Source organism: Rana temporaria, chromosome 8, assembly GCF_905171775.1.
Source record: "Rana temporaria chromosome 8, aRanTem1.1, whole genome shotgun sequence".
In the NCBI taxonomy this organism is placed as follows: Eukaryota; Metazoa; Chordata; class Amphibia; order Anura; family Ranidae; genus Rana; species Rana temporaria.
In genome coordinates this window covers 128219068-128241917 of record NC_053496.1, presented here as the reverse complement: position 1 = coordinate 128241917, position 22850 = coordinate 128219068, and the positions used below count along the sequence as shown (strand labels likewise).

At 43.8% G+C, this 22850-nt stretch overlaps 1 protein-coding gene across 1 annotated transcript; it reads right to left on the bottom strand.

Annotated features, from left to right (window-relative positions):
* Positions 1–3765: 3765 nt before the first annotated feature.
* DYDC1 (DPY30 domain containing 1) lies at positions 3766–22850 on the bottom strand. The gene is made up of 5 exons (XM_040320712.1): positions 22745–22850; positions 16648–16813; positions 13172–13291; positions 9948–10055; positions 3766–4271 (listed from the first exon to the last, which is right to left on the bottom strand). Exons 2-5 carry the CDS (start codon positions 16792–16794, stop codon positions 3999–4001), a joined length of 648 nt encoding a protein of 215 aa, XP_040176646.1. The 5' UTR covers positions 16795–16813; positions 22745–22850; the 3' UTR covers positions 3766–3998.

Here is a 22850-nt window from a genome sequence, read left to right as displayed (position 1 = left end):
AAACCTTCCAGAGGTCAAGTGGTTAAATAACATAGTACAGGAATCTTATATGCATTACAATGTTTGTCCAAAACTACTGTACTGTATGTAATATGATGAGCTACCTAAACTATCCAGTCAATTTCCATTCAATTAGGCAAGTCTTCATAGTACTATAGTTGGTGATAGACCTGAAGAAGATTATACAGTCAAACTGTAACGTGTATGGCAAGCTAAAACGTGTCATCAAGCACACTTACAAAATTTGGATGATGTTGAATAAAACATAGGTTTGAGAAACTAGAACACTTTTTGCTGGACCTAACAAGATTATAAAACTGACCACACATTTTTTTTTTAATTAATTAACGTAGTTTGTCGCAAATTTCACAAGCATGCGCAATTTTAAAGTGTGACATGTTAGGTATCTATTTATTCGGCGTAACATCATCTTTCACATTATACAAAAATAAAATAAAAAATCAGCATAAATATTATATTTTGTTTTTTTAAATCGTGAAAGTGTTTTTGTTTATAAACGTATTTGAAAAACCGCTGTGCAAATACTGTGTGTCATAAAAAAAAAAAAATTGCAATAAACAATATTGGCATTTTATTCCCTATGGAATATATATATATACACACACACACACACACACACACACACACACACACACATACACACACATACATATACATATATATATATATATATATATATATATATATATATATATATATACAGGGAGTGCAGAATTATTAGGCAAGTTGTATTTTTGAGGATTAATTTTATTATTGAACAACAACCATGTTCTCAATGAACCCAAAAAACTCATTAATATCAAAGCTGAATATTTTTGGAAGTAGTTTTTAGTTTGTTTTTAGTTTTAGCTATTTTAGGGGGATATCTGTGTGTGCAGGTGACTATTACTGTGCATAATTATTAGGCCACTTAACAAAAAACAAATATATACCCATTTCAATTATTTATTTTTACCAGTGAAACCAATATAACATCTCAACATTCACAAATATACATTTCTGACATTCAAAAACAAAACAAAAACAAATCAGTGACCAATATAGCCACCTTTCTTTGCAAGGACACTCAAAAGCCTGACATCCATGGATTCTGTCAGTGTTTTGATCTGTTCACCATCAACATTGCGTTCAGCAGCAACCACAGCCTCCCAGACACTGTTCAGAGAGGTGTACTGTTTTCCCTCCTTGTAAATCTCACATTTGATGATGGACCACAGGTTCTCAATGGGGTTCAGATCAGGTGAACAAGGAGGCCATGTCATTAGTTTTTCTTCTTTTATACCCTTTCTTGCCAGCCACGCTGTGCAGTACTTGGACGTGTGTGATGGAGCATTGTCCTGCATGAAAATCATGTTTTTCTTGAAGGATGCAGACTTCTTCCTGTACCACTGCTTGAAGAAGGCGTCTTCCAGAAACTGGCAGTAGGACTGGGAGTTGAGCTTGACTCCATCCTCAACCCGAAAAGGCCCCACAAGCTCATCTTTGATGATACCAGCCCAAACCAGTACTCCACCTCCACCTTGCTGGCGTCTGAGTCGGACTGGAGCTCTCTGCCCTTTACCAATACAGCCACGGGCCCATCCATCTGGCCCATCAAGACTCACTCTCATTTCATCAGTCCATAAAACCTTAGAAAAATCAGTCTTGAGATATTTCTTGGCCCAGTCTTGACGTTTCAGCTTGTGTGTCTTGTTCAGTGGTGGTCGTCTTTCAGCCTTTCTTACCTTGGCCATGTCTCTGGGTATTGCACACCTTGTGCTTTTGGGCACTCCAGTGATGTTGCAGCTCTGAAATATAGCCAAACTGGTGGCAAGTGGCATCTTGGCAGCTGCACGCTTGACTTTTCTCAGTTCATGGGCAGTTATTTTGCGCCTTGGTTTTTCCACACGCTTCTTGCGACCCTGTTGACTATTTTGAATGAAACGCTTGATTTTTCGATGATCACGCTTCAGAAGCTTTGCAATTTTAAGAGTGCTGCATCCCTCTGCAAGATATCTCACTATTTTTGACTTTTCTGAGCCTGTCAAGTCCTTCTTTTGACCCATTTTGCCAAAGGAAAGGAAGTTGCCTAATAATTATGCACACCTGATATAGGGTGTTGATGTCATTAGACCACACCCCTTCTCATTACAGAGATGCACATCACCTAATATGCTTAATTGGTAGTAGGCTTTCGAGCCTATACAGCTTGGAGTAAGACAACATGCATAAAGAGGATGATGTGGTCAAAATACTCATTTGCCTAATAATTCTGCACTCCCTGTATATATATATATATATATATATATATATATATATATATATATATATATATATATATATATATACACACACACACACACACACTGTTTGGGGGGTTCTAAGTAATTTTCTAGCAAAAAAAAAAAAAATGTAGGAGAGGAATGTCAGAATTGACTCGGTTGGGACAACTGAAACTTTGTACAACTTCTTTCAAAGCAGGTCCTGCTGTAAGAAGCAGCAAGCTGTCAGCTTTTTTTTTTTTACAGAAGAGACATGCACTGTCCTCAATAAAATGCCTCTACCTGCCTGCTCGCTGTCCTCTCCTATGCTGTAAACTGAGCTGAACAGGCAAAGCTCAGCTTACAGTGCCGGCCAGGCCTCTAGGTGCCAGTATGACAGCCTATTGTGCAATTCGCAGGAGTGACAGCATTCCCCACTGGCCAAAATCTCTGGTCCGGTCGCACCTGGAGTATGCTGTCCAGCTCTGGGCATCAGTCCTCAGGAAGGATGTACTAGAAATGGAGTGAGTACAAAGAAGGGCAACAAAGCTAATAAAGGGTCTGGAGGATATTAGTTATGAAGAAAGGTTGCGAGCACTGAATGTATTCTCTCTGGAGAAGAGACGCTTGAGAAGGGATATGATTTCAATTTACAAATACCGTACTGGTGACCCCACAATAAGGATAAAAAAAATTCGCAGAAGGGAGTTTAGCAAGATACGTGGCCACTCATTAAAATTAGAAGAAAAGAGGTTTAACCTTAAACTGCGTAGAGGGTTCTTTACTGTAAGAGCGGCAAGGATGTAGAATTCCCTTCCACAGGCGGTGGTCTCAGCGGGGGGGCAGCAATGGGTTCAAGAAACTATTAGATAAGCACCTGAATGACCATAACATACAGGGATATACAATGTAATACTGACATATAATCACACACATAGGTTGGACTTCATGGACTTGTGTCTTTTTTCAACCTCACCTACTACTGTATGTAACTATGAAGGCCAGCACTCAGAAGAAGTTGCCAGTGCCTGCGAGGGACTGTTGGACAGATATATATTCACCCTTTATTATATTCTTTCTACACCCGAGTGCCTCCCACTAGGTCAAATACCTACCTTCAGCCCTTCTCCAGTTATCTTTGTACTGCCTATGGAAAGCCGCACTCATGGCAGCCTCCAGTGCTGCCATGCCATCACTTTGTATCCCACAAGAGAATTGAGTATTTTTTTCACCTTTTTTTTCCACAATAAAGGCTTACGTAAACAGTATTGTATTTTTATACTGTGCATTATGACAATCCCTGTGACCCTGTTTAGCCTCTTGGACCCTAGTCTGCAGATGGCACCACAATGTCTTCCTCAGACAAAATAGAACTCCATCCCTTCCTGACACTAAGCCTCGCCCTTCTATTCAACTGTCAGAACCTCCATTGTTGCCTTTTGAGAAAGACTGCCAGAGAACTAGCAAGATCTAAGAAGAAAAAAACAAAAACAAAGGCTAAAGCTATAGTATATATACGTAAAATTTAATATTTGAAAATATCAGTAGTTTGTTCTCAATTTCTGTATGGCCCGCAAGACACAGGATGCATTGGAGCTTGACATACAACTCAGTGCATTCGAACGTGTTGTTACCTTCAGCATTGGATTAGCTTCCAACGTATATTAGAAGAGTGACTCAAAATCCTAGAATAATACGCGAGAAAGTCATAATGTAACACAAGTTACTGCAATATTGTCACTTGTGTTCCTCTGTATCAGGCATTGGTTCTTTGGCCTCTATTTCAGTTTGCCCCTCAGTTGTGTTGGCTGAATCGAGGCCAGTGCTATTTTCTTTCGCTGGCTCCTCAACACTCACAGGAGCTTCCAAAACCTCTCCATGATTTGCTCCTAAAGCAGGTGTCTCAGAGACTTCCTCAGGGTCTGTGCTGGTGTCGCTCTTCAGCTGGTCTTCATCTGGTTTTTCTTCACCCACTTCAGTTTCTTCCTCGGTGTCCTTCTGTCTCACACCCTAGGATATGAATATATGGCAAAATTATTATTATATAATATATATTATAAAATTATACAGAAAAGCCATTTATAACTCATTGTGGTCCCTACATACAGTGGGTGGTTCTTTTTATATTTACATAAGTGAAAATGCTTTGAGGCTTCATAGTTGGAAGCTTAGTGGTTCCTATAGGCAACAGGATATGTTCTTGTTAGCTTTCTATTTATATGTAAGTCTCAATAAGGCTAACACCTTTAGCAAAAATTCTACAAATTGTACAGATACAATATAGTAAAAGAGCAAGATCCACATGCAGACCTGGTAATTTAGGTTATTAATGCCTATTCATTTGTAGAGCATTGAGAAATAAAGCAGAACAACACATATTAACTAATCAGAAATAAATTGGTGTTTTTTTTTAATAATCCTGAATACGTTGGATCGGAACTGGTATGTAGAGGGGGACAAGCAGTAAAAAAGACACCTTTGTTTTTTATTGGTTTATGCATAATGAACAAGCAAATATTTTTTAGGATTTTCTTTGTTCTTTTGTCTGAAGCCCTGTACACATGGTTGGTTTTCTCAGCGGTAAAAAGTCAGCCGAGAAAACCGAAGGGAAACCTGAGAACCTGCTTGGTAAGTTTCACACCGGGTTTGCCGTCAGGAAAACTGCGGGGAGAGCTTTGGCCAGGAATCCCGGCCGTGTGTATACTCCCTTGCAGTGTTTCCCCATAGGAAAACTACCGGGTTTAAAGCCGTCGGGAATACCGGCGGGAAAATAGAGAGCAGTTTCTCCGTTTTCCCGCCAGGATTCCCAGCAGTTTTTTCTGTCGTGAAAACTGTGAGGAACCATACACACGGCCGGGATTCCCGGCCAAAAGCTCTCCCTGCAGTTTTCCAGACGGGAAACCCGGCCGTGTGTAATATGCAATGTTCTTGAAGTAAACAAGTGAGTTCACCTTAAAGTGGTTGTAAAGCTCAGACATGAAATATGAACAAAGCATATCCCTCTATATTGTGTACTTGTGTCTCAGCACTAAGTGTCATTTCTGTCTGCTGCCTCCTTCCTCTGCTATCAGCATTAGTCACTTCTGACAAGTTTTCCTGACACCAGAAAAAAAGGTGGCAAGGGAGGGTGCATCAGCTGACTGACAGGTCTCGTACACACGACCGAGTTTCTCTGCAAAAACCAGCAAGAAACTTTTTTTTTTGCCGAGGAAACCGGTCGTGTGTACATTTTTAGACGAGGAAACTGTCAAGGAACTCGTCGAGCCAAGAAGAGAGCATGTTCTCTTTTTCCTCGATGGGAATGGAGAAAATTGGCTCGCCAAGTTCCTCGACAGCCTCACAAGGAACTCGACGAGCAAAACAATGTGTTTCGCCCGTCGAGTTCCTCGGTCGTGTGTACGAGGCTTCAGACTTAGCTTTGATCCTGTGTGCTGTGTGAAGGGGGGTGTGTCCCTTCCCTCCAATCAGCTCTCAGACTTCTTCTCGCTGAGCTCAGCAGAGTGTAACTTCAGCTCTCTGCCAGCTGTTTTCTGAACTCTCAAATAAGCTTAAAATTTAGCACTTTGAATGGATGAAGAGAAGAATGCAGGAGAATTTGTTTCATCTCTGTGTATCACCTAAGGCCAGTTACTTCAATGGGTATACAGTGCATCCACACAGCACTTCACTTTTTTCCACATTTTGTTATGTTACAGCCTTATTTCAAAATAGATTACATTCATTATTATTCTCAAAATTCTACAAACAATACCCCATAATGACAACGTAAAAGAAGTTTGTTTGAAATCTTTGCAAATTTATTAAAAAAATCACATGTTCATAAGTATTCCCAGCCTTTGCCATGACACTGAAAATTTAGCTCAGGTGCATTTTGTTTCCACTGATCATCCTTGAAATTTTTCTACAACTTGATTGTTGATTTAATTCTGTTAATTCTGTTGATTTGGAAAGACACACATACCTGCCTATATAAGGTCTCACAGTAAGCGCTGCATGTCAGCACAAACCAAGCCATGAAGTCCAAAAAATTGTCTGTAGATCTCCGAGATAAGATTGTATCAAGACAAAGATCTGGGCAGTGGCGGTTCGTCCATAGAGGGCACTGGAGCGCCGCCCCCTCTGGCTCCCGCACACACCACTGACTAATAACATTGATTCATGCATTGCATGAATCAATGTTATTGTCGCTGCTGGTCTATTCAGATGGCCGGACATGAGGGCGGGAGAAGACATCGAGGGACGTGGATGGCTGACGCCAGTAAAGGTAAATTCCGGGCGGGGGCATTTTACAAGGCACAGTGGCGACGAAGGGCACAGTAACATCAATAGGCACAATGGGCACAGTGGGGACAAATGGCACAGCAGCATGAATGGGCAAAGTGGCGACAATTAAAGGGCACAGTCACAGTGACATCAATGGGCACAGTGGCGACAATTAAAGGGCACAGTGGTGACAATTAAAGGGCACAGTGGCGACAATTGATGGCACAGTGGCTGTGTTTGATGGCATGGCACAGTGGCTGCGTTTGATGGCATGGCACAGTGGTGCGAATTGATGATGGCATGTCACAGTGGCTGCGTTTGATGGCATGGCATAGTGACTGCATTTGATGGCATGGCACAGTGGTGCGAATTGATGGCACAGTGGCTGCGTTTGATGGCATGGAACAGTGGTGACAATTGTCTGAAGATAACCAGGCACCACTCATCACCTTGGAAAAAATTTAGCTGCGCTGCAATGCACTAGTAATTCATAAACAAACGTGAAAACAAAAAAAAAAATGAATTAATCATGAAAAATATAAAGAATCTGTGGAAAAGTGTCTACAAAGTCCAAAAGTGACTAACACTAGATGATATAATGGACCCCCACAGTAGTCCTTATCACTGTGAAAATTAGGTGATAAATGTAACAGTGGATAATGTTCCAAGGTGGCACTATACAAAATGACGATCCTTTCTGCAAGTTGGTTATCGGTGACTTTAAACAGATTAGCACCCAAGAAGAAGTGTCAAGAAGTTAAAGAAAGGGATCCTCCACCTCTTATATAAAATCTCCTTACCGACTTCAATGGATCTCTTGTCAGGAGATCACAACAGCCTGTGGCTATTTACCCCCGCCCAGGGTCTCTCAGTGGTGAACAGCAAAGAGTCTCCTATCTCCTCCACGTAAGGGTCTCCTCAGTATATCTCAGAAATATAAAAACTGCTTAAAGATTAGTAATTCAGTTCAGCCAGTCTAGGGCCTGATGGGCTTTGGGCCTTTGCAACCTGCATTCGGGTGCATTCAGCTTCCATCTGAGATCATTCAGAGTTCTTTGTTGGGTACATTTGATCTGCAGTTGACCTCCTTCTGATCTGCTTTTTGCCGGTGTCTAAACTGCATCAATCTACTACACGTTGCTTTTTCATTCCCAATTGACTTGGGTGAGTTGCAAATCACAATTTTTATTTTGTTTTTCATATACACACTGAGACAGCGCAGTATTTTTTCCTTACAACCACTCATCACCTGGCCAATACCATCCCTACAGTGAAGCATGGTGGTGGCAGCATCATGCTGTGGGGATGTTTTTCAGCGGCGGGAACTGGGAGACTATTCAGAATTAAGGGAAATATGAATGCAGCAATGTACAGAGACATCCTTGATGAAGCTCTTAGAAGTGACCAGACGTAAAAATAACTTCCATCTCACTCTCACCTCCCCCTTCCCTCCCTCCCTTTGCTACCTCTTTATGTTAAATTTGGTTCTATATTACACTACTTATGCCGCGTACAGACGAGCATACATGTACGATGAAACCGGTCCGCCGGACCGTTTTCACCGTACATGTATGCCCGGGGATTTCTGTATGGTGGCTGTACTCACCATCATACAGAAATCCGCGCGCAAACAATACGCGGGGCGTGTCCGCGCTGTCGCCGCAACGATGACGCGGCGACGTGGGCCGCCCTGCCAGTTAAATGTTTCCACGCATGCGTCAAAGTCATTCGACGCATGCAAGGGATGGCGGGCGCTCGGACATGTACGGTAGGTCTGTACAGATGACCGAACATGTCTGAGGGGACAGGATTCCAGCGGGCTGTTTTAAAACAGGTCCGGAAATATCCCGCTGGGAAAAGGCCCGGTGGGCAAATGTTTTCTGGAATCCTGCCCGCTCGGGCCTACACACGACCGAACATGTCTGCTGAAACTGGTCCGCGGACCAGTTTCAGCAGACATGTTCGGTCGTCTGTACGGGGCCTTAGAATCATAATCCCTTGTTTACAGTAGGATCCCGATGGGGTAAACAGGGATTGGTAGCTACTTGTTCTAGCAGTTGACCACTGTCCATTTGGACAGGTTCTTTGGTTTCATTGTTTAGTATATTGGCAATTTGATGCCTACCCAGGCATACTGGTGATAATATTGTATGATTAAGAAATTGTATTGCTACTATTTTCTTCTTGTTTTCTTTTGGAAATATAATAAAAAATACTTTGGAAAACCTGCTCCAGAGAGCTCTGGACCTCAGACTGGGGCGAAGGTTCATCTTCCAGCAGGACAAAGACCCTAAGCACACAGCCAAGATAACAAAGGAGTGGCTACGAGGCAACTCTGTGAATGTCCTTGAGTGGCCCAGCCAGAGCCCAGTCTTGAATCCGATTGAACATCTCTGGAGAAATCTGAAAATGGCTACGCAGCGATGCTCCCCATCCAACCTAATGGAGCTTTAGAGGTCCTGAAAAGAAGATTGGGAGAAATTGCCCAAAAATAGATATACCAAGCTTGTAGCATCATACTCAAAAAGACTTGAGGGTGTAATTGGTGCCAAAGGTGCTTCACCAAAGTATTGAGCAAAGCCTGTGAATACTTATGTACATGAGATTTTTGTTTCTTATTTTTTTTTTTAAGTGTATTTTGTGCGTGTACTCGAGAGAGGAGGCAGACTGCAGGAGTTGGGAGTAGGCAGGCCTCCCCAAGAGGCAATCTGCCACCTTTCTCCATGCCCCGGGTGGCAATGGTGGGTGTGTGAGGGGGTCCTCCCACACAGCCCGCCCTACCTGCCCCGCTTTGAAGCCCAACGGGGCAGAGGGACTCCTTATAAGGGAGTGAGAGGATTTGCCCGCTCAACCAGCCCCGTTAGTCCTTCGCCTCTCTTTTTAGAGACCGCGTGGTCAAAGTGCGTGCATGTTAACCCAATTTCGAGTGCGTGTGTAAGTGTGGTGGTTTTTGTGGGAGGGGGGTGGGCGTACTAAGCGCAGGCTTACCTCGCATAGCACACCCACCGGGAGCCGGGCTGAGACCACCAAACTCAATTCACATGTAGCCGAGACTGGGATCCGAACCCCTAGCTGCAGAGGTGAATGGCTTGTCAGCGCAGTGCCAATCGCGTTGAGCCACCGCAGCTCCCTTGTGTTTCTTATTTTTAATAAATTTGCAAAGATGTCAAACAAACATCTTTAATGTCGTCATTATGGGGTATTGTTTGTAGAATTTTGAGAAAAATAATGAATTTAATTTATTTTGGAATAAGGCTGTAACATAAAAAAATGTGGATACTTTCCGAATGCACTGTATGTAAGGGTTTACAACCACTTTAACTTATATGGAGGCACTGGGCTAATGCAGGCAATTCCATTACACAATCTAAATCCAACAAAGTAATACTTGATAAACAATTTTTTTTCCTGGAGAGTACTTACTGTTGCCAGACTTTCATCTGTTTCTTCTACGGTAGATAATTTTGGTGCACCAAATTTCTCGGTAAGTTCGGCAATGGTTTTTCGGTGATGCTCTTCAGAAGCCTCTTTCTGCAAAATAAATCCACTTGGTAGTCGTTGGTAATGTTAATACATGAATTAGGGATGCACCGATATATCAGCCCCAGAAAATTATCGGCCAAAAATAGGTTATCTGCGTTTTCCTCAATAGCCACAAGGGATATCAATTCACATTGTGTGTGCCAAATACCATTATTTACTCAGGTATTACCAAAACAATAAGTGACATCATCACTGTGTTGAACCAAAGGCGTACCTAGAGCATTTGGCACCCGGGGCGGATCCAATATCTGGCACCCCCCCACGTTAAAATGTAAAAACACCCCACTGTGCCCCCTGCATACCTCTGCATCCTTCAATATCTTTTTGTTTCTACTGTGTACCCCTCTCCACAACTGCACCTCTGGACCCCTTTACATTACACAGCCCCCTGCATCACTGGACCCCTTTAAAATTACACAGTACCCTGCATCACTGGACCCCTTTAAAATTACACAGCACCCTGTATCACTGGACCCCTTTACATCTCACAGCCCCCTTCACCTCTGGACCCTTTTACATTACACAGCCCCCTGCACCTCTGGACCCCTTTACATTAGACAGAACCCTGCACCTCTGGACCTCTTTACATTACACAGCCCCCTGCATCACTGCACCCCTTTATATTACACAGCACCCTGCAACACTGGACCCCTTTACATCTCATAGCCCCCTGCACCTCGGGACCCCTTTACATTACACAGCACCCTGCATCACTGGACCCCTTTACATTACACAGCACCCTGCACCTCTGGACCCCTTTACATTACACAGCACCCTGCACTTCTGGACCCCTTTACATTACACAGCACCCTGCACCTCTGGACCCCTTTACATTACACAGCACCCTGCACCCCTGGATCCCTTTACATTACACAGCACCCTGCATCACTGGACCCCTTTACATTACACAGCACCCTGCATCACTGGCCCCCTTTACATCTCATAGCCCCCTGCATCTCTGGACCCTTTTACATTACACAGCACCCTGCATCACTGCACCCCTTTTACATTACACAGCCGCCTGCACCTCTGCACACCTTTACATCACATAGCCCCCTGCACCTCTGGACCCTTTTACACTACACAGCCCTCTGCACCCCTTTACATTACACAGCACCCTGCATCACTGGCCCCCTTTACATCTCATAGCCCCCTGCACCTCTGGACCCTTTTACATTACACAGCCCCCTGCACCACTGGACCCCTTTACATCACATAGCCCCCTGCACCTCTGGACCCCTTTACATTACACAGCACCCTGCACCCCTTTTACATTACACAGCCACCTGCACCTCTGGACCCCTGCATGTTACACAGACCCCCTTCAGTGCCGACACCCCCCCCCTTAGTGCAACCCCCCTCAGTGCAAATCCCCCCCCCCCCTCAGTGCAAACCCCCTCTGTGCAAACCCCCTCAGTGCAAACACCCCCTTAGTACAACCCCCCCCCTCAGTGCAAACACCCCCCCCTTCAGTGAAATCCCCCCAGGTGCAAACACCCCCCCTCCCCATTCAGTACCTCAGATAATCGCAGCGCCACGGCACATGGACAGAAGGTACCCTCGGCCCCTCCCCCTCTGTACACACAAACAGAGAGGAGGTGGCTGTGCCTGTGTACCGACTGCCGAGCGCCGCTAACAGCCCGTGGCTGAGAGGAGGGGACTCACCCCGCAACCCCCCCTCCTCTTGTACCGCGGCGCTCCGATTCCGCGGCCCCCCACATGTCAGCTAAAAAAAATGTTTTGTTTTTTTTTTTTAATCGGGATGGTGTCACCCATCTAGCGGGTGTCACCCGGTGCGGGCCGCACCCCCCGCACCCCCCTAGCAACGCCTCTGTGTTGAACATAATCGATGCAGAGAGCAGAGCTGTGGGAGGGGCCCAAAAGGCCCCATCTACTACAGGCTGCCTTCAGAGGGGCGGAGACAAGACCAGTCACCCTGCACATGATTAGAGAGCAGCAGTGACTGGTCTTTATTACAGGAAGCTCCTGCACAGAGGAAAAAGTTGGGTTACTGAACGGATCTGAAAGACATTCTCAAAGCATACCAAGATCCAGCCTAGGTTCACACTGACAGCGGGTTAGAAATCGTGCGAGTTCAGCTGAACTCATATCTGCATGTCAGTCCGACTTCGAGAGCGTTTGAGAGACATCTGTGTGGATTGATGCACAGATGTCGATACAAATCACCCCCCGAAGTCACCAAAAGTAGTACAGGAACTACTTTTGGGAATCGGTGCATTGCCAATGTTCTATCGAATAGTGCTAGCCGTTGAAAAGTGCCTGTGCATGCGCAGAACGGAAGGGAACTCTAGCTGATTTCCCGATCAGCTTGTGTGATTTCACCATGGCACATACGCACATCGGAGGAGGCTTTTTTTGATGGGACATACCATTTCACAGGCACAATTGAAAGCTATGCAATGAGCGGAGGGACAGTTGTCAGATTGAGCCTCGTTGTTGCAGGGTGGGTTTTGTCTGTGTTGTAACCTGCCTTTAGACTCAGGCAAAACTCGCCGTTCAACACACCAAACCCGCCCTACAAGACAGACAAAACCGGACCTTGAGCACACTGTAAACCCACGCCGTAACAGCGAGGCACAATATGACAAATACAGTGTCCCTCCAATGTTTGCATAGAATTCAATTGTGCCTGTGAAATGGTATCTCCCATCGAAAAATGCCTCCTACGATGTGCGCAAGCGCTATGGTGACGTCACGCCAGCTGATTGGGAAATCAGGTGGAGTGCCCTTCCATTCTGCACATGCGCAGGCACTTTTCGACGGAGGGCACAAATGGACAGAGCCCTGGCAATAGTCGCCGATTTGGCATGCGATTTGACATGTCAAATCGCATGCCAAATAGTACCAATGTGAACCTAGGCTCAAGGGAGAATACAAATGTCAAATGTATTTAGACAATATTTGCTGATCCTGGTGCTCAGCTTTTAGGACATTTTAATGCCCAGAATCTTTTCCTATTTTTATCTCTATTCCAAAGATTTCTCATCACACCCTGGCACCACAACAGGAAGTGAAGAGAAATGTCTGCAGTGGAGACACAGACATTCTAACCCTTTCCATTCTATTTAAAGACCAAATCTTACCTTCTGTTCTTCAATCCTCTGTTGAATCAAAATTTCTTCTTCCTTCAGTTTTTCAATCATCTCAAGCTCTTTTCGTGCTTCTTCCTTTTCTTTTTCCAGCTCCTCCCTTTCCAGTTTCCTCTTTAAAAAAAATAAATAAATTGTAGTGCGATTCAAAAAGAAACAAAGTTCAATACCTAGACCTCTCCTAGCGGACTCTCTCCTTCACGCTACATTGTCCCTCCCCCTCTACTAACAACTCCTGGAAGTCCTGGTGCGAATGAAATTTAGTTTACTTTTTCACCCTGTAATAGAAACACTGAGATGAACTAAAGCCTGAACCCTTTACATATACCCAGTGAAGTGGCTGTAAATCTTTAGACCCCTTTCACGCTGAGTCGCTTTGCAGGCGCTATAATGCTAAAAATAGCGCTGCAAAGCGATCTGAAAGAGCCGCTCTTTTGAATGCAGTGTGAAAGCCAGAGGGTGGTGCGCTGGCAGGACGTTAAAAAATGTCCTGCAAGCAGCATCTTTGGAGCGGTGAATGAGCGGTGTGTACACCGCTCCTCCACCGCTCTTGCCCATTGAAATTAGTGGGCACCGCCGGCAAAGGGGCACTGCAACACCGCTTTGCGGGTGGTTTTTAACCCTTTTTCGGCCGCTAGCGGGGGTTAAAAGCGCCCCGCTAGTGACCAAATACCTCCACAAAAATAACAAAGCAGCAGGCAGAAATGACACTTAGGGTGTTATTTACAAAAGGAAGATCCACTTTGCACTGCAAGTGCACTTGAATGTGCAGTTGCTGTAGATCTGAGGGGGTCATGCAAGGAAAAAAAAAAAAACGGCATTTTAGCTTTCACATGATTGGATGATAAAATCAGCAGAGCTTCCCCTCATTTCAGATCTACCCCTCAGATTTACAGCGACTGCACTTCCAAGGGCACTTTCAATGCAATTTCAAGTGCACTTGCAGTGCAAAGTGGATTTGCCTTTCGTAAATAACCCCCTTAGTGCGATAAGTTGAGACAAGTACACACTATAGAGGAATATGCTTTGTTCATACTTCATATCAGATGTTTACAACCACTATAATTCAACAGCAAAGTCAAATTCATCTCTTCTTTGACCCCTCCAGAAATGCTGGGCTGCCTTCTCTACCTCTCTACCTTGCTACACCCTTCTGTACTCACTATTGTGATAGTTTGTACTCCGTCACTCAATGTACTAATTTGTAACTCTAAAGCCCTGTACACACGATCGGTCCATCCGATGAAAACGGTCTGATGGACCATTTTCATTGGTTAACCGATGAAGCTGACTGATGGTCCGTCGTGCCTACACACCATCTGTTAAAAAAGCGATTGTGTCAGAACGCGGTGACCTAAAACACAACGTCGTTCTGAAAAAAACGAAGTTCAATGCTTCCAAGCATGCGTCGACTTGATTCTGAGCATGCATGGATTTTTAACCGATGGTCGTGCCTACAAACGATCGCTTTTTTTTCTATCGGTTAGGTATCCATCAGTTAAATTTAAAACAACCTATGGATAAATAGCCGATGGGGCCCACACACGATCGGTTTGGTCTGATGAAAACGGTCCATCAGACCATTCTCATCAGTTTGACCGATTGTGTGTACGCGGCATTAAAGAATCAAAATAAAAGCATACTACAGTATATACCAATGGTGGATACCCTGCCAGGTGTTAGGGACCTCATATATAGTCCATCTTGAGCTAGCTACAAATCACCAATTTTCACGTTGACTACACAACAAATAGATATAGCCCAAGCACAACTGCCACAATATTGACCATACCAAGGTTTGTACCTGCACCACCCATAGAGGGCATAGGACATTTGTTATTGTTAACATAGTAAAGGGTCATTATTCTACCCTTTTTAATGTGTAAAATGCAGCTTCTCTGGCCCACTATGTGTACTAGCCTCACATACCTATGTATACATTAACCACTTAACCTCCCTGGCGGTATGATTCTTTCTGGTTTTAGGTGCTGAAAGCGGTACAATTATTTTGCAAGGAAATTTGGAGTTTTATACTGTAGGCCTGCAATTCTTAGGAATAACTCACTTAAATCTGTCCAAACTAGAGTCTAGTAGACATCCCGGGTATGATAAAGTTTAAAAAACAAAATCATAAATTATAATATAATAAATAACTATAAATAATTATAACAAATAATAATGTAATTATAATAAAAATTATTCAATAATGTAATCAACTCAAAATCACTGAAATTTGCTCAGTTGCAGAATTGTCGCTGTCATCAGATTTAGTGTTTGATGAGGAATTTCCCCACAAATCGCTATCGCTCAATTCTGCAAGTGATTATAATTTATTATCGCTGTTTTCTAGCTGCTCTAAAATCACTTTTGACATAAAGGGACACTTTTGGTTGCTATGGACAATATACAGTTTGAAGGCAGAAAGAACAGTTTTTATTATATAAAATGACATGTAGGGCACTGGGCAGACCACTAGGGACAAGGGGGTGTGTATTTTTTACATACAGTACTGTAATCTATAAGATTACAGTATACTGTATGTAATGTGTTTATTTACTTTTTTGAATTTGGCGCCGTTCTCCACCCCGTGCGTCGTAACGTCGCAGGGAACGGAGATCGGCGGCACACAGGGACACTGTGTGAATCGAGTGAGGACGCCGCTCGATCACACAGCGTGGCGGCATCGCAGGATCCAGGGACAAGGTAAGTAATTTTGCCTGTGGCTGCTGCGAGGCGAGCCCGAGTCTGGCTCGGGGATACCGCTTTTGGTAATGCCGCCAGGGGGGTTAAGGACCGCCTAACGCCGGCAGAATGGCACGGCTGGGCACAATCACGTACCTGTACGTGATTGTTAAATGCCCAGCCGTGGGTCGAGGGCGTGCGCCCGCGACCTGGTCCAAAGCTCCTTGACCGTGGGACACGATCGACGCCGGAGTCCCGCGATCGGTCACAGGAGCTGAAGAACGGGGAGAGGTGTGTGTAAACACACCTTCCCCGTTCTTCACAGTGGTGCTGTCATTGATCGTCTGTTCCCTGATATAGGGAAAGGCGATCAATGACGTCAAGATCATCCAAGTGCTTGCTACAGTGTGTTTGGGCAGCGCTGGTGGGGGGCGGGTCTGGTGGAGACGATGCCTGTGTGATGTCATGGTGGAGTGGAGCAGCTGGAGCCTTGTGTACGAGTCAGCTGGACAGGAGCAAGGCAAGCCGGAAGCAGGACTGTCAGTGCTGTTTGGACTTAAGGGACCACCTCGCATGGAGAGAGACTGCCACTGTGACTCAAGAGGGGACGTGTTGTGTTGGTGAGATGTCAGATATCTGTGTAACTTGTAAAAATTTGGCTGCGCCAGTAAATTTTGGGTGTCGTGTCAGTAAATTTCCATCTGGTAGATTGGCAACACTGCTACAACCAGCTATAATCAATATGTACCTGTATTCATTATTATCCATGATTCTCATCATGCTTTTACCTTTTCGTATTCATCTAAGTTGCTCCTATATTTGTAGATCCAGTGTGCCAGATAATAAATGGGATCCACCGGTCTTTTCTCTGCTACTTCCGCCAGTCCCTCAGCAAGACATTGTCCTACACATCTCTTCAGGTATTCAGAATCCATTTATGTTGTTTGCAGCCCACTGCATTGAAAGAAAAGAGAAACAACGCATTGTGCATTTACAAATGAATTTCGTTTTTTTGTAATAGCCATACTAGCTCATTATGAAATACTTACCTCAGAACGATGCCCTGATTTGGCGTCGGCACTCCAAGTACACGGCAGACCACCGGAGTTATTTCCAAGTCCGGGGCTCCAGCGATGTGATTGGCCGGAGACGTGATGACGTCACTCCCATGCATACACGTGGGAGCCGCCGGTCACAGAACGACTCCTGAAGGAACAGCACTAGCGGCCTGTTTCTTCAGTGCGCATGTGCCGATGACGCATATGCTGAATATCTCCGAAACTGTGCAAGTTTAGGAGATTTTCAAGGTACCTACAGGTAAGCTTTGTTATAGGCTTACCTGTAGGTACAAGCAGGGTAACAGAGTTTACAACCACTTTAAAGTGATTATAAAGTCTCAAGGTTTTTCACCTTAATGCGTCCTTTGCATCAAGGTGAAAAACCTTCTTTGCTGCAGCTTCCCCCCTTAGACCACCCCCTTTTACTTACCTGAAACCGATCCGATCCAGCGATGAGCACGAGCCCAGCATCTCCAGTCGCTGTCTCTCTCATCATTGGACAGATTGGCTCCTGCTGCTGTCAATCAAATCCAGTGATACAGGAGGGGGGGGGGGGGGGCGAGTCCTGCTGTCTGTGTCAATGGACGCAGCAGCAGGACTTGAGATAACAAAAATCAGTGTGAACCCAGACAGAAGTGTCTTTATTCCAAAAAATAAAAAATGCTTTTGAAAAAATGTCATACTTTATGACATAAAAAAGTGCAAAACTTACCATTTTATTCTCTAGGACCTCTGCTTAAAAATATATATACGTAATTTTCTAGAAAAAAATACTGGCCCGGATTCAGAAACAAGATACGACGGTGTATCTCCTGATACGCCGTCATATCTCTGAGTGCGGGCCGTCGTATCTATGCGCCTGATTCAGAGAATCAGTTACGCATATATATCCCTAAGATCTGACTGGTGTAAGTGTCTTACACCGTCGTATCTTAGGCTGCATAATCACGCTGGCCGCTAGGTGGCGCTTCCGTATAGTTACGCAAGGAACATGCAAATTAGGTATTTACGCCGATTCAGAAACGAACGACCGCCCGACGCTTTTTTTTACGTTGTTTGCGTTAGACTTTTTCCGGCGTAAAGTTACCCCTGCTATATGAGGGGTATGTGCGGCGTATCCTATGTTAAGTATGGCTGTCGTTCCCGCGTCAAATTTTGAAAATTTGACATTGTTTGGTAAGTCGTTCACGAATAGGGCTTTGCGTAAGTTACGTTCACGTCGAAACCAATGAGGCTTTGCGGCGTAATTTCGAGCATGCGCAATGGGATTCTTTCACGAACGGTGCATGCGCCGTTCACAAAAAACGTAAAATACGTGGGTTTAAGTGTAATTTAAATATAACATGCCCACAACATCCCTATTTGAATTACGCGGGCTTACGCTGGACGAGATACGTTACGCCGCCGTAACTAAGGGCGCAAGTCCTTTCCGAATACGGGAACTTGCGCCCAAAGTTACAGCGGCGTAACGTATCTAAGATACGTTACGCCCGCAGATAGCGCATTCTATCTGAATCCGGGCCACTGATTTTTACATGTGAACAAAACGGGACAGAAAAGACCTGCTATTAAAGTGGGGATTGTCAGCACCATCTAGTGGCAGCCATGTTGTATTTTTCACGAAATGTTTTAATCACAAAAAATACAGCTTTGTTTCCATTAGATTGCGCTGAAGATTCTAGGAGATTAACGTAGTAAGCAAAGATTTGTTGCGCTGGCGTGAATGGCTGACATTTTCAGAGTACATTTTGTTTATGGTCCCTATTGTAAATGAATGACAAACACTGAGGTGAGCACAATGACACAATTCATTATTATTATTATTATTATTATTATTATTTTTTTTATTGTATAAACATGATTAAAAACATAAGAACATGTAGATGTGTATATAACACATGGCCAATGATAAAATTATTACTGGCTATGTGCCATGTGTTCTATACACACCTACATGTCCTTATGTTTTTAATCATGTTTATACAATAAAAATAAAAAATAAATAATAATGAATTGTGTCTTTGTGCTCAGTGACAAGTCCTATTCCCCATATCGGAGTAATTCCTCCCATCTTTTTGTTTTTGAATGACAAACACACTTCTGTACACAAGAGCTAATATACCAATGCCATCTCATTTCAAGATGGCAGCTAAATCTGACTCTGTTTTTATGTACAGTATCTCACAAAAGTGAGTACACCCCTCACATTTTTGTAAATATTTTATTATATCATTTCATGTGACAACACTGAAGAAATTACACTTTGCGACAATGTAGTGAGTGTAGAGCTTGTATAAAAGTGTAAATTTGCTGTCCCCTTAAAACAACTCAACACACAGCCATACATTTCTAAACAGCTGACAACAAAAGTGAGTACACTCCTAAGGGAAAATGTCCAAATTGGGCCCAAAGTGTCAATATTTTGGGCAGCCACCATTATTTTCCAGCACTGCCTTAACCCTCTTGGACATGGAGGTCACCAGAGCTTCACAGGTTGCCACTGGAATCCTCTTCCACTTCTCCATGAGGACATCACGGAGCTGGTGGATGTTAGAGACCTTGCGCTCCTCCACCTTCCATTTGAGGATGCCCCACAGATTCTCAATAGGGTTTAGGTCTGGAGACATGTTTGGCCAACCCATCACCTTTACCCTCAGCTCCTTTAGCAAGGCATTGGTTGTCTTGGAGGTGTTTGGGGTCGTTATCATGTTGGAATACTGCCCTGCAGCCCAGTCTCAGAAGGGAGGGGATCATGCTTTGCTTCAGTATGTCACAGTAAATGTTGGCATTCTGGGTTCCCCCAATGAACTGTAGCTCCCTAATGCCGGCAGCACTCATGCAGCCCCAGACCATGACACTCCCACCACCATGCTTGACTGTTAGCAAGACACACTTGTCTTTGTACTCCTCACCTGGTGGCCGCCACACACGCTTGACACCATCTGAACCAAATACGTTTATCTTGGTCTCATCAGACCACAGGACAAGGTTCCAGTAATCCATGTCCTTAGTCTGCTTGTCTTCAGCAAACTGTTTGCAAGATTTTCTATGCATCATCTTTAGAAGAGTCTTCCTTCTGGGACAACAGCCATGCAGACCAATTTTATGCAGAGTGCGGCGTATGGTCTGACCACTGACAGGCTGACCCCCCCACCCCTTCAACCTCTGCAGCAATGCTGGCAGCACTCATACGTCTATTTCCCTAAGACAACCTCTGCATATGACCCTGAACACGTGCGCTCAACTTCTTTGGTCGACCATGACAAGGCCTGTTCTGAGTGGAACCTGTCCTGTTAAACCGCTGTATGGCCTTGGCCACCGTGATGCAGCTCAGTTTCAGGGTCTTTCCAATCTTCTTACAGCCTAGGCCATCTTTATGTAGAGCAACAATTCTTTTTTTTTAGATCCTCAGAGAGTTCTTTATCATGAGGTGCCATGTTGAAATTACAGGGACCAGTATGAGAGAGTGAGAGCGATAACACCAAATGTAACACACCTGCTCCCCATTCACACCTGAGACCTTGTAACACTAATGAGTCACATGACACAGAGAGGGAAAATGGCTAATTGGGCCCAATTTGGAGATTTTGACCTAGGGGTGTACTCACTTTAGTTGCCAGCTGTTTAGATATTAATGACTGTCTGTTGAGAAATTTTGAGGGGACAGCAAATGTACACTTTTATACAAGTTGTACACTCACTACTTTACATTGTAGCAAAGTGTCATTTCCTCAGTGTTGTCACATGAAAATATATACTAAAATATTTACAAAAATTAGAGGGGGCGTACTCACTTTTGAGTAAAAAAAAAAAGGGGGGGGGGTCATATGACCCTTTAGGTGAGATTTACTAAAATTGGAGCATTCAGAATCTTGTACAGCTGTGCATGGTAGCTAATCAGCTTCTAACTTGTTTAATCTCCTGTCAGGGGAGAGGAGACCGATCGTGTGTTCCCAGTACAGAGGAACACAGATCGTTCTCCTCCCCTTGCGACTCCCCGCCCCCTACAGTTAGAATCACTCCCTAGGTAACACATTTAACCCTTCGATTGCCCCCCCTAGTGTTAACCCCTTCCCTGCCAGTAATCAGTGCATTTTTATAGCACAGATTGCTGTATAAATGTGAATGGTCCCAAAATAGTGTCAAAAGTGTCCGAAATATGTCCGCCGCAATGTCAAAGTCCCAATAAAAATTGCAGATCGCCGCCAATACTAGTAAAAAAAAAAATGACATAAATATATCCCCTATTTTGTAGACGCTATTAGCTAGATTCAGAAACACTTACGACAGCGTAACACTAGATACGCCGTCGTAAGTCCGAATCCGCGCTATTGTATCTTTAAGCGTATTCTCAAACTAAGATACGCTTAAATCTTGCTAAGATACGACCGACGTAAGTCTCCTACGCCGTCGTATCTTAGTTGCATATTTATGCTGGCCGCTAGGGGCGTGTACGTGGATTTACACCGAGAATATGCAAATGAACAAGATACGCCTATTCACGAACGTACTTGCGCCTGATACGCTGTTTACGTAAGGCGTTTTTCCGGCGTAAAGATAAACCACCAAAAAGATGGCGCAGCCCATGCAAGGTATAGGCGATGGAACAGCCGTCGTATTTTACATCGTTTGCGTAAGTGTACGTGAATGGGGCTGGGCGTAGGTTACATTCACGTCGACAGCAAGGAGTATTTGCGACGTGATTCTGAGCATGCGCCGTACCAACGGCCCTCATTTACATGGGGTCACGGGTATTTTACATGGAGCACGCCCCCTACCGGCCGAATTTGAATTAGGCGGGGTTACGCCGGCACATTTACACTACGCCACCGGAACTTAGGACGCAAGTTCTTTGTGAATACAGTACCTGCCTCTCCAAGTTACAGCGGCGTAGTGTATCTGAGATACGCTACGCCCGCACAAACTTAAGCCAGTCTTTCTGAATCTGGCTATATAACTTTTGCGCAAACCAATCAATATACGCTTATTGCGATTTTCTTTTTTTAACCAAAAATATTTATAAGACTGCATATCGGCCGGTAGGTTAATTGGCTCCTGTCTAAACTGGCCCTATGTATGTAAGGAAATTTGATTGTTATCTCCTGAGAACAGGACTGATGTGAATGTACAATATGAAAAGTGCTAGGAAAATTGTTAGCAATATATAAATACCTGTAATAAACAATAACTGACGGTGATAGAAGATCTATGTGACAATTACAGAGGCGAAGACCTGTCCTCACCTGTCATCTCACCTGTCATGTCATCTCATCTGCCCCCCTATGACAAGCACTACTCTGTATAGTATGTCCATTGCAACTATTAATTAGATACACAATATGGAGTATAAACAAAAAGGATCATAAATCAATAATAAATACAAATATTATAAATTAATAATACAAAATATAACGGTTCATAAATTAATTATATAAAAAATATATTGCGCTAAACTATAAGGTTTCAGTGAAAACAAATAAATAAAATAAATACTACAAATAGTGAGGCGGTCAACACAACAGTGGAAAAATTGTGAAATAAATATAGAAAAATAATTATACAAAAATAACAAGGAACAGAATAAAAAGATTATTCATTATTAAAAAAAAAAAAAAATCTGAATAAAAAGAATCTTAATTATTAATAAAACGATAATAAATCAATACTAAAAACGAACAAAAAAATGAACAAGCTGCATACAACATATTTCCTGTAGGAGAAGTCTAGTAGATATATGGAAGCTCCTGATCTCAGTACACACAATCCATAGATTTCTACCACTGATCGTTATGATACCACCAGCACTTACCGCACAGTATAAACCTACCTCTCTACTCTCCTGCACCACAAGCAGCCACAACGCGTCCCGTCTCCAAGCAACCCAAACAAGGCGCCGAAACTACGTAAATGCTCAGCGACCTCAAGCGGCCATA